The sequence below is a fragment of the Sus scrofa genome, chromosome 7, assembly GCF_000003025.6.
Source record: "Sus scrofa isolate TJ Tabasco breed Duroc chromosome 7, Sscrofa11.1, whole genome shotgun sequence".
In the NCBI taxonomy this organism is placed as follows: domain Eukaryota; kingdom Metazoa; phylum Chordata; class Mammalia; order Artiodactyla; family Suidae; genus Sus; species Sus scrofa.
In genome coordinates, this window is record NC_010449.5 from 39,236,266 (window position 1) to 39,255,077 (window position 18,812).

At 52.7% G+C, this 18,812-nt stretch overlaps 2 protein-coding genes across 3 annotated transcripts; one reads left to right on the forward strand and one right to left on the reverse strand.

Moving 5' to 3' along the window:
- On the forward strand, nucleotides 1,034–14,214 carry HSP90AB1 (heat shock protein 90 alpha family class B member 1). Of its 2 annotated transcripts, XM_005666063.2 has the most exons (13): nucleotides 1,034–1,360; nucleotides 5,395–5,469; nucleotides 9,130–9,276; nucleotides 9,568–9,774; nucleotides 9,876–10,035; nucleotides 10,180–10,313; nucleotides 10,407–10,715; nucleotides 11,390–11,555; nucleotides 12,008–12,198; nucleotides 12,306–12,453; nucleotides 12,581–12,849; nucleotides 13,388–13,721; nucleotides 13,837–14,212. In XM_005666063.2, exons 3-13 carry the CDS (start codon nucleotides 9,130–9,132, stop codon nucleotides 13,944–13,946), a joined length of 2,175 nt encoding a protein of 724 aa, XP_005666120.1. In that variant the 5' UTR covers nucleotides 1,034–1,360; nucleotides 5,395–5,469; the 3' UTR covers nucleotides 13,947–14,212. The 2 variants fall into 2 exon arrangements, with proteins under 2 accessions (XP_005666120.1, NP_001231362.1); NM_001244433.1 differs by lacking the exons at nucleotides 1,034–1,360; nucleotides 5,395–5,469 and adding an exon at nucleotides 7,509–7,750 and having other exon boundaries at nucleotides 13,837–14,214.
- On the reverse strand, nucleotides 13,978–18,234 carry SLC35B2 (solute carrier family 35 member B2). Its single transcript, XM_003128416.3, has 4 exons — nucleotides 18,073–18,234; nucleotides 17,369–17,562; nucleotides 17,025–17,179; nucleotides 13,978–16,349 (listed from the first exon to the last, which is right to left on the reverse strand). The coding sequence occupies exons 1-4, from the start codon at nucleotides 18,081–18,083 to the stop codon at nucleotides 15,411–15,413; spliced, it is 1,299 nt and encodes a 432-aa protein (XP_003128464.1). The 5' UTR covers nucleotides 18,084–18,234; the 3' UTR covers nucleotides 13,978–15,410.

Sequence of the window (18,812 nt, forward strand, 5' to 3'; positions counted from 1 at the left end):
TCTTTGGGGTGAGTATGGAGAGGGCAGTAGGCTAGGGGGGTGCTTGACAGGAAACCCCCGATTGTTGGGAAAATTATTCTCTGAATCTAGTGATTCAAGATGGTTGTGAGCAGAGAAGTGCAGAGTCACTTTAAAGAGATAGCCCTCTGGCTAGCAGGCCTTGCCAGAAACCAAGGTCTTGACACATAGGAAGAGTGGCGGGCTGAGGGAGGGAGAGGCCAGGCTGGCAGTGAGGTCCATCTGGTTCCTGGGGCAAGTTGGCAGAGAGTGGAGATGGGCAGAGCCCATGTTTGCCTCACCACCCTTTCAGGGCTGATGTCCCAACTGAGTTTCCTCTAGCTCATCTGTACCTGAGCTCACATTCTGCGTGGGTCCCCTTTGAGGGCCTCTGTGCTCACTAGGCCCTGCACAACCTTGGCAGTCCTGGTGCTCCCTGCCAATAAGCCAGCTGGCGGTCTAGCTTCTGACAGCAAGGCAAGTGCTAAATGACTCAGCAGGACCCCGCAAAATCCCCTGCTTCTGCTCAGCACAGCTGCCTGTTCCATGGATTGGGAGTGGTTCCGATTCAGAGCTGAGGATTCCATCTTGGGCCTGCCAAGTGTATGACCTTGGACTAGTCACCCAACCTCTATGGCCCAGATCCTTGTTCTTTAAACCAGGTGACATAGGTGTGGACTTGCTGAGGATACTTAAGGGAGTCTGCGGGAGAGCCTGGGCACAGGAGCTGCGGACCCTAGACAGAGACGTGGTGCCGGTCATTAGGACAACATCAGCCACCCCCACCCCCATCTAAGCGGCTCTCTGCACCTCCCAGCATGCCGTTCGGCCCCCGCCCCCGAAGCTTCCAGAACTAAGCCTCAGTACCTTCACCCCAGCCAAGTGCGAACCACCACTTGGGTCCCTGCCTCGCGCGGGAGAGTGAGAACCGCAGGGCCTGGCGAGAGCGAGAGGAGCTGGGAGCCCCTGCTCAGCCCCGCCCGGCGGCGTCAGGGAACGGAAAGTGACGTCGCCCGTCTCCCGCGCGCCCCCTGGCGGCAGCGCGGCCACTAATCAAGTGGCTCTTTGTATCTGACCTCCGCCAGATGGGGGACCAGACCCTACCCGCCTTAATTCCAGGTGCCCTTGAACCAAGCACTTTCCTTCGCGGAGGCACTCGTCTGTAAAGCAGGGGTAATAATATTTGCTTTGCCTCCCTCTCCTGGTTGTGAAACTCCACTCAGTTAATGAATAACGTTCGCCTGCCGCTCTGCGCCCTCCTAATAATCCTACTGAGTGCTGACTACTGTGCCCCTCTACTCCAGAAAACTGAGGCTGAAAAGGTTAAAGGATGGAAAATAGTTTGTAAACTGCAAAGCACTGGGTAAGTAGAAGTCTCTGTTCGTCTGTGTGTCTGTCTCAGTCCCCATCTCCCCATCTGTGATACACACACACACACACACACACACACACACACACACACACACACACACGCGCGAGTTTCCAGGTGGTGAAGGCATGCAAAGGTGCAAGGCCGCGTGGGATAGGGCGTAACACAGGCTTGGTGCCCCTCCTCCCTCGCCTCCAAACAGTCCAGAGAGGCATCTTTTTTCACAAGCTCCTAAGATCCTGAAGTCCCATGTCATCCTTCCCAGGTGAAACCAGCAAGGTCCTTCCTGTCTGAAAGTTCCTCACCCCCAGTAGCACTACCACAGCCTCGCCAGTTTCTTATCTGGTGCAGGTGGGCCAGGCAGGCACTGGGCCTAGTGAATGACCTAGAAATCCAGCCAGTTGAGATCTGCACGTTGAGCAGCAACTTGTGCCTGGGGCAGGACAGGTGGCAGGCAGAACAGTTAAGCAGGTCAGGGTTGTTTGTGGTGCCACCTGCCCTTGGCCCCTTTCCCTGCCCTGAATCAGTTTGGGTTGACATTTTACCTTCTTAGTCAAAGGAGGCCTGGAACACTGAACAACACCCAGGACATGAAGGGATGCCTGGTGGGCGTGATGGCAGGAGAAGGACAGATGTTTTTGGGCTGGGCTGATAATAGCAGGTAGGCAGGGTTCTGTCACAACCTTAGGCCCAAGATACTATACTCTTAGTCAAGACACTGATGTGGGTTTTTGTTTTTTGTTCTTGGCCATGGCATGCAGTGGCTTGATGTGAGATCGCAGTTCCCAGACCAGGCATCGAACCTGAGCCACAGAAGTGCAAGCACCAAGTCTAGACCACTAGGGAACTCCCTGATATGGATATTAAAGAACAGGTTACCAGGAGTTCCCGTTGTGGCACAGTGGAAATGAATCCGACTAGGAACCATGAGGTTGTGGGTTCCATCCCTGGCCTCACTCAGTGGGTTAATGATCCAGTGTTGCCGTGAGCTGTGGTGTAGGTTGCAGACGCAGCTCAGATGTGATGTTGCTGTGGCTGTGGTGTATGCCGGCAGCTATAGCTCCCATAGACCCCTAGCCTGGGAACCTCCATATGCCACAGGTGTGGCCCTAAAAAGACCAAAAAATTTTTTTTAATTAAAAAAAAAAAGAAAAGGCATACAGTGCCTCTTCCACCCCTGTGTGAGCCCCCCCGCTTCAGCCTCACCCTTCTGCAAGCTGTATCCCTGGGAGTTTTCAAGTGTTTTGTTTGTTTTACAGTGTTTTTTTCCCTACTTCATACAGCTGTACCCATGACATATGGAGATTCCCAGGCTAGGGGTTGAATCAGAGCTGCGGTTGCTGGCCTACACTACAGCCACAGCAATGCCAGATCCAAGTCACATCTCCGACCTACACTGCAGCTTGCAGCAACGCCGGATCTTTAACCCACTGAGCAAGGCCAGGGATCAAACCCATGTCCTCGTGGACACCACATTATGTTCTTAATCCACTGAGCCACAACAGGAAGTCCTCCGAGGTTTGCTTTTTTTTTTTTTTTTTTTTTTTTTGCTTTTTAGGGCTGCACCGTCAGCATATGAAAGTTCCCAGGCTAGGGGTCCAGTTGTAGCTACAGCTGCCAGTCTACACCACAGCCACAGCAACGGGGGATCTGAGCCGCGCCTGCAACCTATACCATAGCTCATGGCAATGTCAGATCCTTAACCCACTAATGCCAGGGATTGAACCCGCATCCTCATGGATCCTAGTCGGGTTCGTTAACTGCTGAGCCACCAAGGGAACTTTTTTTTAAGTGTTTTATTTTGTTTGTTTGTTTGGAACAACACAATTAACTGGCTTGATTTAATAGATTTAACATATTTAGCATATCCAACAACTAGATAATATATTTTTTCTCAAACATTCATGGAGCTTTTATAAATTTTTTGTTGTTGTTGTTGTTGTTGTTGTTGTTGTTGTTGTTGGTATTTCTTGGGCCGCTCCCTCGGCATATGGAGGTTCCCAGGCTAGGGGTCCAATCGGAGCTGTAGCCACCGGCCTACGCCAGAGCCACAGCAACGCGGGATCCGAGCCGCGTCTGCAACCTACACCACAGCTCACGGCAACGCCGGATCGTTAACCCACTGAGCAAGGGCAGGGACCGAACCCGCAACCTCATGGTTCCTAGTCGGATTCGTTAACCACTGCGCCACGACGGGAACTCCAGCTTTTATAAATATTAACCAATTCTAGGTTACAAACGAAGTCTCAGATACAAGAGATAAGTATCATACACACTATTGTATACCTACAACATAATGGAAGGATAATGAAGCAATTTAATATTTTAAACACTTTAAAATTGATCAACAAAGATACCATAAAAGGAACCCAAATCCTTAAAATGGAATTATAATAAAAATACTATATACTGAAACTTGGAGGGCAGCTAAAATTTTTCTTGACAAGAAATTTATGGCCTTAAATCCTTATGCCAGAAAAGGGAAAAGCTGAAATTTAACGTGCTGAGTGTTAAAGTTAAGAAAATAGAAAAAGATGGTGTTCCCACTGTGGCACAGCGTTAACCCATTGGTGTGTTTTTGGTGCCTTGGGTTTGATCCCTGGCCAGGCACAGTAGGTTAAAGGAGCCAGTGTTGCCATGGCTGTGGCATAGGTCACAGCTTGGATTCAGTCCCTGGCAAGGGAACTTCCATATGCTGAGGGTGTAGCCATGATGTGTGTGTGTGTGTGTGTGTGTGTGTGTGTGTAATGTCACAATTCCCCATCCCAATATGAAACTAGCCAAAGATAACATGTAAACAAATGAGCTGAGCATAGCTGTGTTTCAGTAAAACTTTGCAAACACAACTCAAAGTTCATATAATTTTCACCTGCCAAAAATATCTTTTGATTATTTTCAACCATTAAAGAGAGGAAAAAGTGGAGTTTCTGTTGTGGCTCAGCAGTAATGAACCCAACTAGTATCCATGAGGATGTAGGTTCCATCCCTGGCCTTGCTCAGTGGGTTAAGGATCTTGTGCTGCCTTGAGCTGCGGCATAAGTCACAGATGTGGCTTGTGTTTGGTGTTGCTGTGGCTGTGGTGTTGGCTGGCAGCTGCAGCTCCGATTCGACCCCTAGCCTAGGAACTTCCATACGCTGCAGGTTCAGCCCTAAAAAGCAAAAAAAAAAAAAAAAAAAAAAAAAAAAAAAGGAAAAAAGGAAAAAGCATTCTACTTTTTTTTTTTTTTTTTTTTTTTTGTCTTTTTGCCATTTCTTGGGCCGCTCCCAGGGCATATGGAGGTTCCCAGGCTAGGGGTCGAATCGGAGCTGTAGCCACAGGCCTACGCCAGAGCCACAGCAACGCAGGATCCGAGCCGCGTCTGCAACCTACACCACAGCTCACGGCAACGCCAGATCGTTAACCCACTGAGCAAGGGCACGGATCGAACCCGCAACCTCATGGTTCTTAGTCGGATTCGTTAACCACTGCGCCACGACGGGAACTCCGGAAAAAGCATTCTTATCCATTAGCCACATGAAAACAAATGCCCCCAGCTGCAGACTACAGTTTGTGAGTGCTGCTTCTTCTGGCCACTCTCCAACAGCAGGTTGGGCTGGGTCTTTGAAGCTTGGTTGGGAAAAGGGTATCTTAGGAACATAAAGGATTGCAAGTGATGCTGGGAATAGGCCTCTGGAGATCCAGGGGGTTTAAGCCATCTTTAATAGCCCTCAGTGGCTTCCCTCATCCTAAGTTAAAGTCAGAACTGCTTAGCATGGCATTGTGGCCCTCTGTGACCTGACCTGGGAATGTGGGGCCACTTTCAGTCCCTGCCTCCCTGAGGTTCCTCTCTCAGTGCTGTGCCTTTCCATGCTTTTCCTCTGCTGGGAGTAGACCTGTGCCCCCGGGCCTGGCTAGCCCCGAGCCCGCCCTCTTCCCCAGGCCGTGCTGGGAAACTGATGCGTCTCCCAGGCTTCACACTTGGTCTGCTGCAGCTCCCCCCAGTGGGCTGAGGGTGCCTTGTCCTGTTTATGCATCTCTGCTTCCCCAGGCAAAGCTCACAGTGGGGGCTGAGTGAGTGTCAAAGAGCTGGAGAAACCATCCTGGAAGACTCCCAGAAGAGAAGGTAGGATTTCTGTGCTGGTGTAAGAGATTTGAGATTTTTCCCATTAGAACCCCCCCTGAGGAGTTCTGGTCCTGACAGGAGTGATTCTTGCTCCACCCTGGGCTTGGGTCCTGGGAGGGGAACCCGTCCCCACACCGTTTCTGGAGCAGGGAGCAAGGGCGTTAGGGGAGCATAGGCTCCGAGGTGACCCACCCTGCGGTACTCCCTGAAGCCTTCCTCTCCCGGTTCCTAGAACGCACAGACTCACTTTTACCCCTTCAGGCGGCAGGGGACAGTGAGCTGTGAATGCTCTATGTGAACCAGAGAGCAGGTGTTTGATTAGCTAGGCCCCTTCTGCCCAGAGGGAGGGAGGGTGTGTTGGGGGACGATGCTCCCCGTTTCCATCTTGGAACAGAGCATCCTGGGGCGTTCCTAGCAGCAGCACTCAGGCCCCTTCCCACATTCCTTGAGTTCTCCCAGCCACCGGCTTCTTCTAGACCAGAAGAGCAGTGGAAGAGTAAGGAGAGATGAAATCATGAAATCGGGGTAGGGGTGGCACGGGTGATGAAGTCAGGAGTGTGGGGCAAGGAAAAGGAACGCGAGGGTCCTTTGTTCTTTGGAGTTCAACAGCTGGACAAAGAAGTGCTACAAGACTGCACACCAGGGCTGCCGAGGGAGGTCTGCGGGTCGGAGGTATCCCTCTCCCAAGCATTCCAGGGGCGGACAAAGTGGGCCACGAAGGGAGTTGAGGGAGTTGCTGGGCATCCACAAGGTCACGGCGCAGGGAGCGGTCATTCTCTCCCGGAGGGGCTGTGGGGCGGGTGAGCTCCAGAGATGAGGCCTTGGAAAGGCGAGGACAGCGTACCCGCCCCGAAGGCAAGCAAAAGCGGCAGGGCCAGGCGAGGCAGCTGGGCCGGCGCTTGGCTTGGGGGCTCCGGCGCCGCAGCAGCTGAAGGGGAACAACCTGGTTCTGCCCGCCAGGAGCGAGCAGCCCTTTGGCCAGCATGAAGGCGCTGGTGTCTTCATGCCACCTCCTAGAACCCCCGCCACCCAGCGGGGGTCCCTGGAGATCCTCCCCTCCCCAGACCTAGACAGTTGCAGGAGGGGAAAGAATTTTTGTAAAAAGAAAAGGAAACCAGATTGTATGTGCATGCCCCTGCGTGCGACACGCGTGGGCGGCTGCAGAGGCTGGGGAGGGTTTCTCAGGTAGCGACGCCACCCTCAGTCTCGGCTCCGAAGGCGGTTCTCGCAGAGCCGCCCCAATAACCCGTGTGCTGTGTGACTGACGGGGGAGAAAGGGGGGATCATCCCTGTTCCACCCCACCCTGGACGCAATGCTGAGCGAGCTGGGTCTGGCGGGTGGCGAAGAGGGTGCCGGGTGTAGTTGCCCGCCAGCAACATAGGATCGAAGTTGCCCACCTCTCCCGGAGATTCAAGCATAACGTTGGAGAGGCGGAGCCGCCGCAGAGGCACAGCCCAGTCCGCAGAAAAAGGGGTGGAGCCCCAAGGGAAGAGGGCGGGGCGGGGCGGGACAGGACCGTAGAGGCGGATCTGGAAACTGCTGGAAGATCGCAGCACCGCCACTGTCGCTCCTTCCGCCGCTTGCAGACAAAGAGTGCCCTCCACACCCGAGCCGGCGACCTTCTAGCAGCGGAAGCCACGCCCCGCAGCGAGACGCTGGCACTGCCCATTGTCCCCTGGGAGTGCCAGGGTTCGCGGGCTGCCCAAAGTTCGGCTTCAAATTCCCCAGTGTCCCCGGAAAGGACCCTTTCCCCTTATTGGGCAGTAGGAATGTGTAAGGAAGATTGTAGCAGGGAGGGAGCATAGGTGGGAGTAGTTGGTCCCCTTTCAGGTGTTCCTCTGGGATTCTTTGGTGTGGAGGCACCTGCTCTACAGGTTTTTACTGAGGTCAGCGGGGATTCTGTTCCCTAGAGCCACGGCATTTGTCCTATGAGTATACCCAACATCTAGCTCTGGTGGTGTCCTGTCTTCAGGACGCGGAGATGGGACTAAGAAAAAGTCTACACATGCGCGCCCTTGCTCTTCACCGCCCCCTCCCCTATTTTGGACCATGACGTAAAGGTGGGCGGGCAGCGGCAGGTGCGGGGCTGACAGACAGCCTCCTTTAAGGCGGAGGGATCTGGGGGCGGGCAGCGAAGGTGTGCTTCGCCTTATATAAAGCGACTGGGGTCTCACAGCCGTTCTCTTGAGTCACCCCCCGCGCAGCCTTGTTCTGGCGTGAGAGCCGGAGGCAGTCCTTCCCCGCTCAGCTTTGTGGTGTTTGTGATCCTTATCCTTTAAGGTAAGGTTGCACTCTTAAGGCATTTCTGGTTAAATTTCAGGTTGCTTTCGTCCATTCTGTCCTTTCTGAGACCCAAGTTTTTGTCGTGCTGGGGCGGTTTGCTGGACAACGCTCCCAATTTTTTTAGAGGGTGGGTGGAAGGGAGCTCTCGAGTTTAGCTTTTCCTTCCATGCTTGGTGTCGGGCCTTCTAGGCGGCTGTTAGGCCTGGGCGAGTGGGGCTGGGGGACTGGGCGGCTACACGTGGTAGCCGCGCCGGCCCGGGACGCTGCCATGTTTGCCCCTCTACTTCCGGACGCGACTACGGGGCGCCAGAGGGTGGGCAAGGTTGGTGGGTGTGCGGGCCCGGTGTGACTCAGCACAGCATGGTTCTGGGTAGGTTTTGCCATCTCTTTTATAGAAGGGAGTTTTTCTAGTCCTTAGTGTGAGGGTTTGCGGCAAAGGATGCTTTGGAGCTCCAGTGGCCCATCGTGCTTCCTGCTTCGAGCTCATTCCTGCAGTCAGGGTGGAGGGGTAGCGGAGGAGGCAGGCTTGAGAATTTATGGGAGCATTTCTTCGTCGTCCTCTTTTCTCCCCGTTGGCTGGAATTGTTCTGGAAGGTTCTGGAACTCGGCGCCCCGCCCTGGTGCCCGGATGCTGAGGCGAAGGGAGGCTGCGCGGTGGCGCCCCCTCCTCGCGTGGTCCTGGCCGACGCATGTCCGGCATCGACGAGCGTCGGCCCCGCGGACTACGCCACCATCTTAGTTGTATTTGGTTTGGTCCTGTACCTCAGTCACGTGTGCTACAGGGACAGAGTGGAGCCTTTTGCTTTATCGGTTCTTTGTCTTAATGGCATCCCAAGTGGGTATCCCACGATTCTCTCGCGTTAGCCTCCCTTACCACGTGAGGTAGCAATTTCACATCTTCCTGGAGGTGAAGGGAGAGCAGTTTCAAATGATAGCCCCTTTAAGGTAAAACTGGTCTGTTTGGGGGGGGGGCTCCCTCCCCTCCACCAGAAATGGTAGAACCGTAGTTACTAATTTGTACATTTGAATATGTATGTAGGTCTTCTGCTTATTCACATTTAAGAAACCGGGGTTGGGCGAGGTACTCTGCATGCCTAAGAGATTACCAGGTGATGAGAGGCTGCTGATCCGTGGATGGATCGCCTAACATCCTAACAAAATGCTTAAGAGACCTTAAGGCATTTTGGGGGCTGTATTAGCAGCCCCCCCCCCCCCCGCCCCTCTTATTCTCAGACTGAGGGCGCAGCCTGAAGTCTTTAAAGGAAAGGTCTTGCATCTCAGTACTCGGTTCAGAACAACTTGAACTGAACCTCTTAGTGTCTTTATTGTAATTGGGGTGAACTTGAGTCCAAAGTTCTTCATCTCTCTTATTTTAGATGCCTGAGGAAGTGCACCATGGCGAGGAGGAAGTGGAGACTTTTGCCTTCCAGGCAGAAATCGCCCAGCTCATGTCTCTCATCATCAATACCTTTTATTCCAACAAGGAGATTTTTCTTCGGGAGTTGATCAGTAATGCTTCTGATGTGAGTTCCCTGAGCGTCTTCATTGGCATTTGTTTGTTTCTCGAGTACTTCAAAGAAGGAGAGGGGTGATTGGGCATTTTGTGGGTTTTATTTTTGAAGGGAATATAAACTTCAATTCTAAAAAGGTTTTGCCTTGCTTTATGTGGATAGATGGCGTACTCTAACTGGATGTACGTCTCAAGCTTCAAATGAAAGGGGTTATCAGAAATGAGGTTATCTGGGAGTAGGAAAAAACTTTTTCTATTGGATGAGGTGGAAGCAGAATTGTAAAACTGCAATTTGTATTTTCAGGCCTTGGACAAGATTCGCTATGAGAGCCTGACAGACCCTTCCAAATTGGACAGTGGTAAAGAGCTGAAAATTGACATCATCCCCAACCCCCAGGAGCGCACCCTGACTCTGGTAGACACAGGCATTGGCATGACCAAAGCTGATCTCATAAATAATTTGGGAACCATTGCCAAGTCTGGTACTAAAGCATTTATGGAGGCTCTTCAGGTATGTGGTATTTCAGCTAGGCATGCACCATTCATATTCATTGATGTTTAGTTTGCTGTTTCTTCAAAACTTGTGTTTGACTTTTTAAAACTTTTTGGTAGGCTGGTGCAGACATCTCCATGATTGGACAGTTTGGTGTTGGCTTCTATTCTGCCTACCTGGTGGCAGAGAAAGTGGTTGTGATCACAAAGCACAATGATGATGAACAGTATGCCTGGGAGTCTTCTGCTGGGGGCTCCTTCACAGTTCGTGCTGACCATGGTAGGCTGATTTTCCTGTTGGGTGTCGGGGATAGAATTCTGAGGGAACAGTGGTAAAGATCTTGAGCATTCTAATGGTGAGACATTGGTCTTTGTTGTTCAGCACTTAGTTTTCTTTTTCACTCCGTTTTGATTGACTTTCTAGGTGAGCCCATTGGCCGAGGTACCAAGGTCATTCTGCATCTTAAGGAGGACCAGACAGAATACTTAGAAGAGAGACGGGTGAAAGAGGTGGTAAAGAAGCACTCACAGTTCATAGGTTATCCCATCACACTTTATGTGAGTATGAACTGGTAACTCAATTGTCTGCTGCAGGAGACACTTGGTTTTTTATTTTCTGTAGTCTGAAATTTTCATCTTTGATACTTGCAGCTGGAGAAGGAACGTGAGAAAGAAATCAGTGATGATGAGGCAGAGGAAGAGAAAGGTGATAAAGAGGAGGAAGATAAAGATGATGAGGAGAAGCCCAAGATTGAAGATGTGGGCTCAGATGAGGAGGATGATAGTGGCAAAGATAAGAAAAAGAAGACAAAAAAGATCAAGGAGAAGTATATTGATCAGGAAGAACTGAACAAGACCAAGCCCATCTGGACCAGGAACCCTGATGACATCACCCAGGAGGAATATGGAGAGTTCTACAAAAGCCTGACCAATGACTGGGAAGATCACCTGGCAGTCAAGGTAAGAAGCCTTGTTTGTTGGCGCAATAGGAAGAGTTGGTAATGGGCAAGTGGCACTTGCCCAACTGATTGGGAACTGGGAATGCCATGAGTTCACCTACTGATGGACCCTTCCAGGGCAGGGGAATGACATCTCCAGGGACTTCACTGTGTCTCTGGCAGCTTTGCCCATCTAGCATTCTGAATTGGCTATTTCCTCGTTAACACAAGGATTATGTACAGGTTGCACTATGTTGGATTCATTTAGGGCATTATTAGGGCTTCTCAACAGCTACCATAGAGTCTAGTCTATTCCTGGTGCTTAAGGGGGAAGGTCTTTTTTTCCAAATAGTTTTTTTTTTTTTTAAATAACTTAATTTTTTTGTTTTTTAAGGGCCGCACCCACGGCATATGGAGGTTCCCAGCCTAGGAGTCTAATCAGAGCTACAGCTGCCAGCCTACACCACAGCAACCCTAGATCCAAGCCACATCTGTGACCTATACCACAGCTCATGGCAACCCTCGGTCCTCGACCCACTGAGCAAGGCCAGGGATTGAACATGCGACCTTAGGGTTTCCTCATCAAATTCATTTCCGCTGCGCCACGACGGGAACTCCCCAAATAGTTTAATTTGGTGTTGGGACAAAAGCCACTCTTAAAATACACAGTTGGCTTATCTTGGATTTCTCTCACAGCACTTCTCTGTAGAAGGTCAGTTGGAATTCAGAGCATTGCTGTTCATCCCCCGTCGGGCTCCTTTTGACCTCTTTGAGAACAAAAAGAAAAAGAACAACATCAAACTTTACGTTCGCCGTGTGTTCATCATGGACAGCTGCGATGAGCTGATACCAGAGTACCTCAGTGAGTACCTTCTCTGCCTAATGTAGTTGGTCTCAGCTTTCTCAAAGGAACTGAAGCCTTGATTTTTTTTTTTTTTTTTTTTTTTTTTTTTCTTCTGGGCCACACCTGCAGGATATGGAGAGGTTCCCAGGCTAGGGGTCAAATCAGAGCTATAACTGCTAGCCCACACCACAGCCATAGTAACGCAGGGTCCGAGCTGAGTCTGCGACCTACACCACAGCTTACAGTAACGCCAGATCCTTAACCAACTGAGCGAGGCCAGCGATTGAACCTGCAACCTCATGGTTCCTAGTCAGATTCATTTCCACTGCGCCATGATGGGGAACTCTGATGAAGCCTTTGTTCTGAAGCTAAGGGTCCTCTGCCGTGTAACTGGTGCAGCTGGATGGCGGTGTATACTTTTTTGTTTTTGTAGGGGGGGTGTCTAACTGAGCATCCATGTTTGATTTCAGACTTCATCCGCGGTGTGGTTGACTCTGAAGACCTTCCCCTGAACATCTCCCGAGAAATGCTCCAGCAGAGCAAGATTTTGAAGGTCATTCGTAAAAACATTGTTAAGAAGTGCCTGGAGCTCTTCTCTGAGCTGGCAGAAGACAAGGAGAACTACAAGAAATTCTACGAGGCTTTCTCAAAAAATCTAAAGGTAAGCAGACAGCAAATGCTTGCTTTTTTAATGATGAAGATGGCTGTTTTTCATTCATGTAGGGGATAATTATTTTCTAGTAAGACTTTCCCTTTCCACCCTTAAAGCTTGGAATCCATGAGGACTCCACTAATCGGCGGCGCCTTTCTGAGCTGCTGCGCTACCATACCTCCCAGTCTGGCGATGAGATGACTTCTCTCTCAGAGTACGTCTCACGCATGAAGGAGACCCAGAAGTCCATCTACTATATCACTGGTGAGTGGAACGTAGGGCCTGACCACAAAGCCTCTCAGGTGTTAGGAGAAGGGGAGGACACAGGGATACCTGGGAGCTGGCTGGCTGGGGCATTCTGATCCTTGAGTCACATTTAATAATCCTATAGGTGAGAGCAAGGAGCAGGTTGCCAACTCTGCGTTTGTGGAGCGTGTGCGGAAGCGGGGTTTCGAGGTGGTGTACATGACAGAGCCCATCGACGAGTACTGTGTGCAACAGCTCAAGGAGTTTGATGGGAAGAGCCTGGTCTCAGTTACCAAGGAGGGCCTGGAGCTGCCTGAGGATGAGGAGGAGAAGAAAAAGATGGAGGAGAGCAAGGCCAAGTTTGAGAACCTCTGCAAACTCATGAAAGAGATCTTGGATAAGAAAGTAGAGAAGGTAAGCAGTGAACGGAGTAGTAAGTGCTTTCAGGGCTTTGCCCTCAGTTTCTGGTTGCTACACGATTAGTGGTTTGGCGCAGCCTTATTTGTTTAGAGCCATCCTATTTTATTCTCTTAACTGGGCAGATTTTTTTTTTCCCTCTCTTCAGGCCCCGCCCACAGCATACAAAAGTTCCCAGGCTAGGGGTCAAATAAGAGCTACAGCTGCTGGCCTATGCCACAGCAACTTTGGATCCAAGCCATGTCTGCGACCTACACCGCAGCTCACAGCAACACCAGATCCTTTCACCCACTGAGCAAGGCCAGGGTTTGAACCCAAATCCTCATGGACACCAGTCGAGTTTGTTCCCGCTGGTCCACAATGGGAACTTTTATTTTTGTTTTTTGTGTTCTTTTACTGGGAAAGTTTGTCATTGCTCTAAGACTTGGCAAAGATGAGGCTTTATTTTCCCAAGGATAGAACTTCAAAATACCGTTTTTTGCCTTGAGGTAGTTTTGATTTAAGGTAAACCAAAGATTTTTGTGGTTGTCCACAGGTGACCATCTCCAACAGGCTTGTGTCTTCACCCTGTTGCATTGTGACCAGCACCTATGGCTGGACAGCCAACATGGAGCGCATCATGAAAGCTCAGGCACTTCGGGACAACTCGACCATGGGCTACATGATGGCCAAAAAGCACCTGGAGATCAACCCTGACCACCCCATTGTGGAGACGCTGCGACAGAAGGCAGAGGCGGACAAGAATGACAAGGCTGTCAAGGACCTAGTGGTGCTGCTGTTTGAAACGGCACTGCTGTCTTCTGGCTTCTCGCTGGAAGATCCCCAGACCCATTCCAACCGCATCTACCGCATGATCAAGCTTGGCCTGGGTAAGTACCCTTGCGCAGTAGGTGTGGCGAGGAGTTGGAGAATTAGCCTGGTGGACACAGATTTGATGCTTTTGGGGCCAGATCTCAAGTGGCATTCTTTCTTCCCTCTTTCTAGGCATTGATGAGGACGAAGTGACAGCAGAGGAGCCCAGTGCTGCTGTTCCTGATGAGATCCCCCCGCTCGAGGGTGATGAGGATGCATCTCGCATGGAAGAAGTAGATTAGGAGTTGCTACCTGCAAACTTTGTTCCCTCTGTATAGTGTCCCCATTGGCTCCCCTGGCAGCAGCCCCCAGTGGCCCTAGCCCACCTGGTCTCCTCTGCTGATGTCTAGTGGTTTTATTTGTTTTTCTGTCTAAGGCAGGCTACAGGGGCCGCAAGCCCTAATAACCCTTCCCACATTTGACACTGGGTTTGGGTGTCGTGTACTGTGCTCGTTTATTTTGTTCTGAGATTAAAGTATGCAAAATAAAGAAGATGCAGTTTTATACAGTTCTGCGCTCTCGTAAGTATATACAACACTGCTTTTGGAGTTTCCCTGGCTTCTCACTCCCTAGTCTTGAGTACAGTCACATGGTACATGGGGGACATGGTTACTGCTAACTATGTGACAAGCGGTAGTTTTGAGCTGCCATCTGTACAACACTCAGTCCCCTTCCTAAAGGATATATAGATGGCCTTCCACTCACAACAATTTTTTGACTTTACTATGGTAGCATGAAAGCACACATGCAGTAGAAATTTTTTTTTTAAGGCTGCACCCCACAGCATGTGGAGGTTCCCAGGCTAGGGGGTCTAATCAGAGCTACACACATTGGCCTTTGCCACAGCCACCCCAGATCCATTGAGCGAGGCCAGGGATTGAGTCTGCAACCTCATGGTTCTTAGTCAGATTCTTTTCCACTGCACCATGATGGGAACTCAGGAGAAACTACTTTTCAGCTTTGATCTTTTCCTGGGCTGACAGTATGGCTAGCTACGAGAGGCGCAAGGGTAAGGTAGCTTGTGAGTTTTCAGGTGGGCTAGCCTAAGCTGTGATGTTTGGTGTATTTAAACACATTTTCAATTTCTGATGGGTTTATTAGACATAACCCCACCTTAAGTGGAAGGTCAACCGAAACACAGGACTAAAGCCTGTTGCAGCAATTTAATTTAATAAAATAAAATTATAAGAGCAAAAGTTACATTTCCGAAGTACCAAAACCTGCAACAGGCTCAAGGAGAGCCTAGGGATCCAGGAGCACAGAGGGAGGAGGTGGTGCTGGGCAGGACAGCCAAGCCCCTCCCACGGCACAGCACCTTCCACTTCCTCTCCTGGGAAAATGGCATGTGGAGCCTGTGCCGCGCTTGTGCTTCTCTCACCAGAGATGAAGTGCAGGTCTCTTGAGTCTGAGAGGGTAGATATTCACGGTAGGGGCCAATGGTGGGAGGGGATCTGTTAAGTGCTGCTTCCTCACAAGCCACACCTCCCCCCTCACCTTCACCTGGGGACTGCCAGAATGCTGCCCTCTAGAGGAAGGGGTGCCTAAGGCAAAGGGGAAGGCTGCCTGCCTCGGGGCTCCCTGCCCCCAATGCTGGTTTGTAATACTGAGAAACCTGCACTTTGCCCTGGAGCCAGCCACCTCCGAGAAGTTACAGTAGGAGAGGAAACTGGTACAGTGGGTCCTATTCACTTCATCCTTCAGGTCCCTCACACCTTCTGCACAGACGACTCAACAGGCACAGCCTTCTTTCCCCGCTGCTTTAGACGGCCCCGGGCATAGACTCGGAGCAGGAGGGCAGCAAAGACCACAGCCACCCCCAGGCCCCCCACCACAGTGATAGTGTGGCCATAGAGGAGGCAGGAGAGGAGGATGGCAAAGGCCTGGCGGAGGGTCATGATGATGGTGAAGACGGCAGCCCCAAACTGCCCAATGGTATAGAAGATGAAGAGCTGGCCACATGCGGAGCAGATGGACAACAGCAGAGTGTGCGCAGCAAACTCGCTGTGCCGGCCCATGAAGCGGACCCCCTCCAGGAGGGCCCCCTGCTCTAGCAGGGAGCCCACTGTGAAGAGGCAGGAGAAGAAGTTGACCCCAAACATCATCTGCACCGATGACATCTTATACGCGAACAGGGCATCCTGCCAGTTGGAGGTGAAGCTGTCAAAGGCAATGTATCCAGCCAACAGGATGAGGCCTGAGAGTGTGGTGGCCGGGGAGCTGTGGGGCTCCGGTCCGCTGGACAGCAGAAACATGCTAACCCCGATGGAGATAAGGCCAGCTGTCAGATACTCCCAGTGCTCATAGCTGCGCCGAGACACCAACTTTCCCATCAGCATGACAGGGATCACCTTGGAGGCCTTGGCCAGCACCTGCGTGGGGAAGCTGACAAACTTGAGAGCTTCATATTGGCACCAGCTGCTGAGCACATTTGACAGGCTGGCAAAGGAGTACCGGTACATGGGTGCCCCATGCCGGGGCTGCTTGCATAAGATGCAGTAGAAGCCAGCCACAATCAGTGCCAGGACGCGGTTCATTAGCACCAGGAACTGTGAGTCTGAGAAGCGCTCACCTGGCGACGTGGCCGTGGCCCCGTAGCTGCGGGTCATCACTCTTTCCTGCAGCACTCCCCAAGTAAGATAAGACACCTGGAAGGGGAAATAAGCAAGAGAAGGGAAAGATGGGCCGAAAAGCACCCCAACGACCTCTTCCTTCCTCAGGATGATGTCGAAAATGATGAAGAGAACAGAATACACATGTGGATTCCTCTGCGGTAACTAGCAATTTCTTCTCCCCTCCAAAACCTGGATTCATCTTGCAGGGAATCAAGTGTGTGTAAAACACAAGAACCAATGCTTTAGGACTGACCAGACCTGCTTTGTCCCCACAGCAGGGTATGTTAGAGCGGACTCCATCCCAGTATTTTCCTATTTTCAACCAATTCAGGGAGGCAAGACTTCTTAAAGCCTGCACACCTGTTCCACGTGGTATACATGGTGGAACCAGGAGTGCCCACCCCAAGACGCTGTAAGGTCAGCATCTCAGCCTACTCCTCACATGGCAGCAGTGGGAGGAGTCTGAATGGTCTCCCCAAACTTTTATCACTGGGTTTACAGTGTATGAGACACATCACCGCAAGGGGAAGGGCGAAATCACAGAAAAGAGGGCCAGAAAAAAGAAGAAAGAAAAGGTGGCTTTTCCTCCAATCACCTCCAAGAAGAAGGAGTGCCTCTGGGAGGAAGTGGACACGAAAGCTTTGGCTCCACAGAGTCCCTGCCCGCCGGGGCCCAATCTAGGAAGAGCAGAAGAGTCTGCCTACCTACCTGGAGCCCCGAGGCACAGAAGAGCAGCTTCAGGGCCTGCCAAGTAGGACTGGTCTCTGCTGGCTCTGACCGGGGAGCCAGGGGAACCTCGTCCGTGGCCTTAGGCTCATTGCCAAACACACAAGTTTTCACGAGGGGAAAGCACAGACCCCTGCCTGGAGGAAGCACACAAAGTCAAACCCTAATTTTCTCCCCAGCACCTCATCTTCCCCAAAGCCGCCAGCCCGCCCTGCTGTCCAGCCTCCTGGCCACCCTGCCTCCCTTGCCAAGCCACATCCCCTTTGCACGGCTGGCCAACACTCGTAATACAAACGAACACACTTACCCACCCTTTCCCCACACACCTGTCTCTAGGTAGTTCTTCCGCCTGAAGTACTGCACCAGCAGATAGCCAGGTACCATAAAGCTCGCATAGCCAGCCGCATTCACCAAAAAGCGGAAGAACCATAGCTGGGTCCACGGCTCTGGAGGGGCTTCGGGGTTCTCCCCACCTGCCCCCGCGGAGGGGAGCGCAGCCAGCACCAGCACTGCCCACCACCTGCGAGGGCCGCCGAGAGAAGGGTCAGGGTGCAGAGCTCCTCGTCCTCTGGACCCTCCAGAGGGAGGACACTGGAGAAGGTCCCGGAGTCTCTCCTCCCCGCCCCCCTCAGCTGTAGCCCAGGGCGGACAAAGAGCCTCTCACTCTCCTGGGGGAGCCAGCGCGGGCCGGGCAAGGCTCCCTCCGTCCCCGAGAGCGGACCCGCCCCTCCCGCCACACAGGTCCCCTCTGTTCCTTCCAGCGCCCGCCGGCGGCTCGGGGCAGAGGCGGCGCCCCTCGACCCCGCCCTCCAGGTTCTTGGAGCGCCACGGTGCCCGGGCTTCCCCGCCTGACACCCCCCGGGCCCCAAGAAGCACGCCACGCCGCGCCCCGACCCATGACGGCTCCTTCCCGGCCGCGCTCGGCCAGCCTCCCACCCCGCAGCTCGGACCCCAGTCGGCCCCCCGCACAGAGGAGCGGCGGTCACGTGGCGCGGTCACGTGGGCTCGCCGCTCCCCCCCAGCCCCTCACCTGGCATCCATGGTCCGGGCCTCGTGGGGCGGAGGGGGGCCGGGGATTGCGGGTCCCCGGGCCGCGCGCTCCCTCCGCTCCAGCGGCGCCTCCAGGAGCAGCAGGCGAGCCGCCGGCTAGCGGAAGTGCAGCGCTCTTCCCGCCTCCCTCCCGGGGGCCGCCCCTCCGCCCCCGGCCGCGACCACGCAGCGCCTCGGGCCGCCGCCGGGCCACAGCGCCCCCGCGCGGCCCGGAGGGAGACCCGGCTCAGCGCGAGGGGGCCAGGCTGCCCCTGCGCGGGGCGCGCTTCACCTCGATGTCTGCTCCTGCTTGGTCATCGCTCTTAGGTCTCCCCGGTGGCCCGGAAGGCATGGTGACCACCAACATCATAGGGACGGGGATATTAAGTACATCCCAAGCACATCCCCTTAGGTCAACCATTTTCCCGTTTTCTGGCAGGAAGATGTCTCCTTTTTGCGAGGGGGACAGGCAGTTCTGTCCTCCCAGCCACATGACCTTTGAGGCTCTGCAAGACCTGGCCCCCAGTCGACCTCGCCCACTCACCCACCCGCTGCAGAGCCCCACTGGCATACTCTCAGTACCTCTGATTCACCAAAGGTCTTGTGGAAAGCTCTCCCCCGATCCCTTACTCATCCTTTGTGCCAGTTGAGATGACATGATCACCCCAGACCACCTGAAGTATGGCCCTCCAACCGCTCCATTGTTCTCCCTCCTACTACTCTTTTCCTTCCAAATGCAAC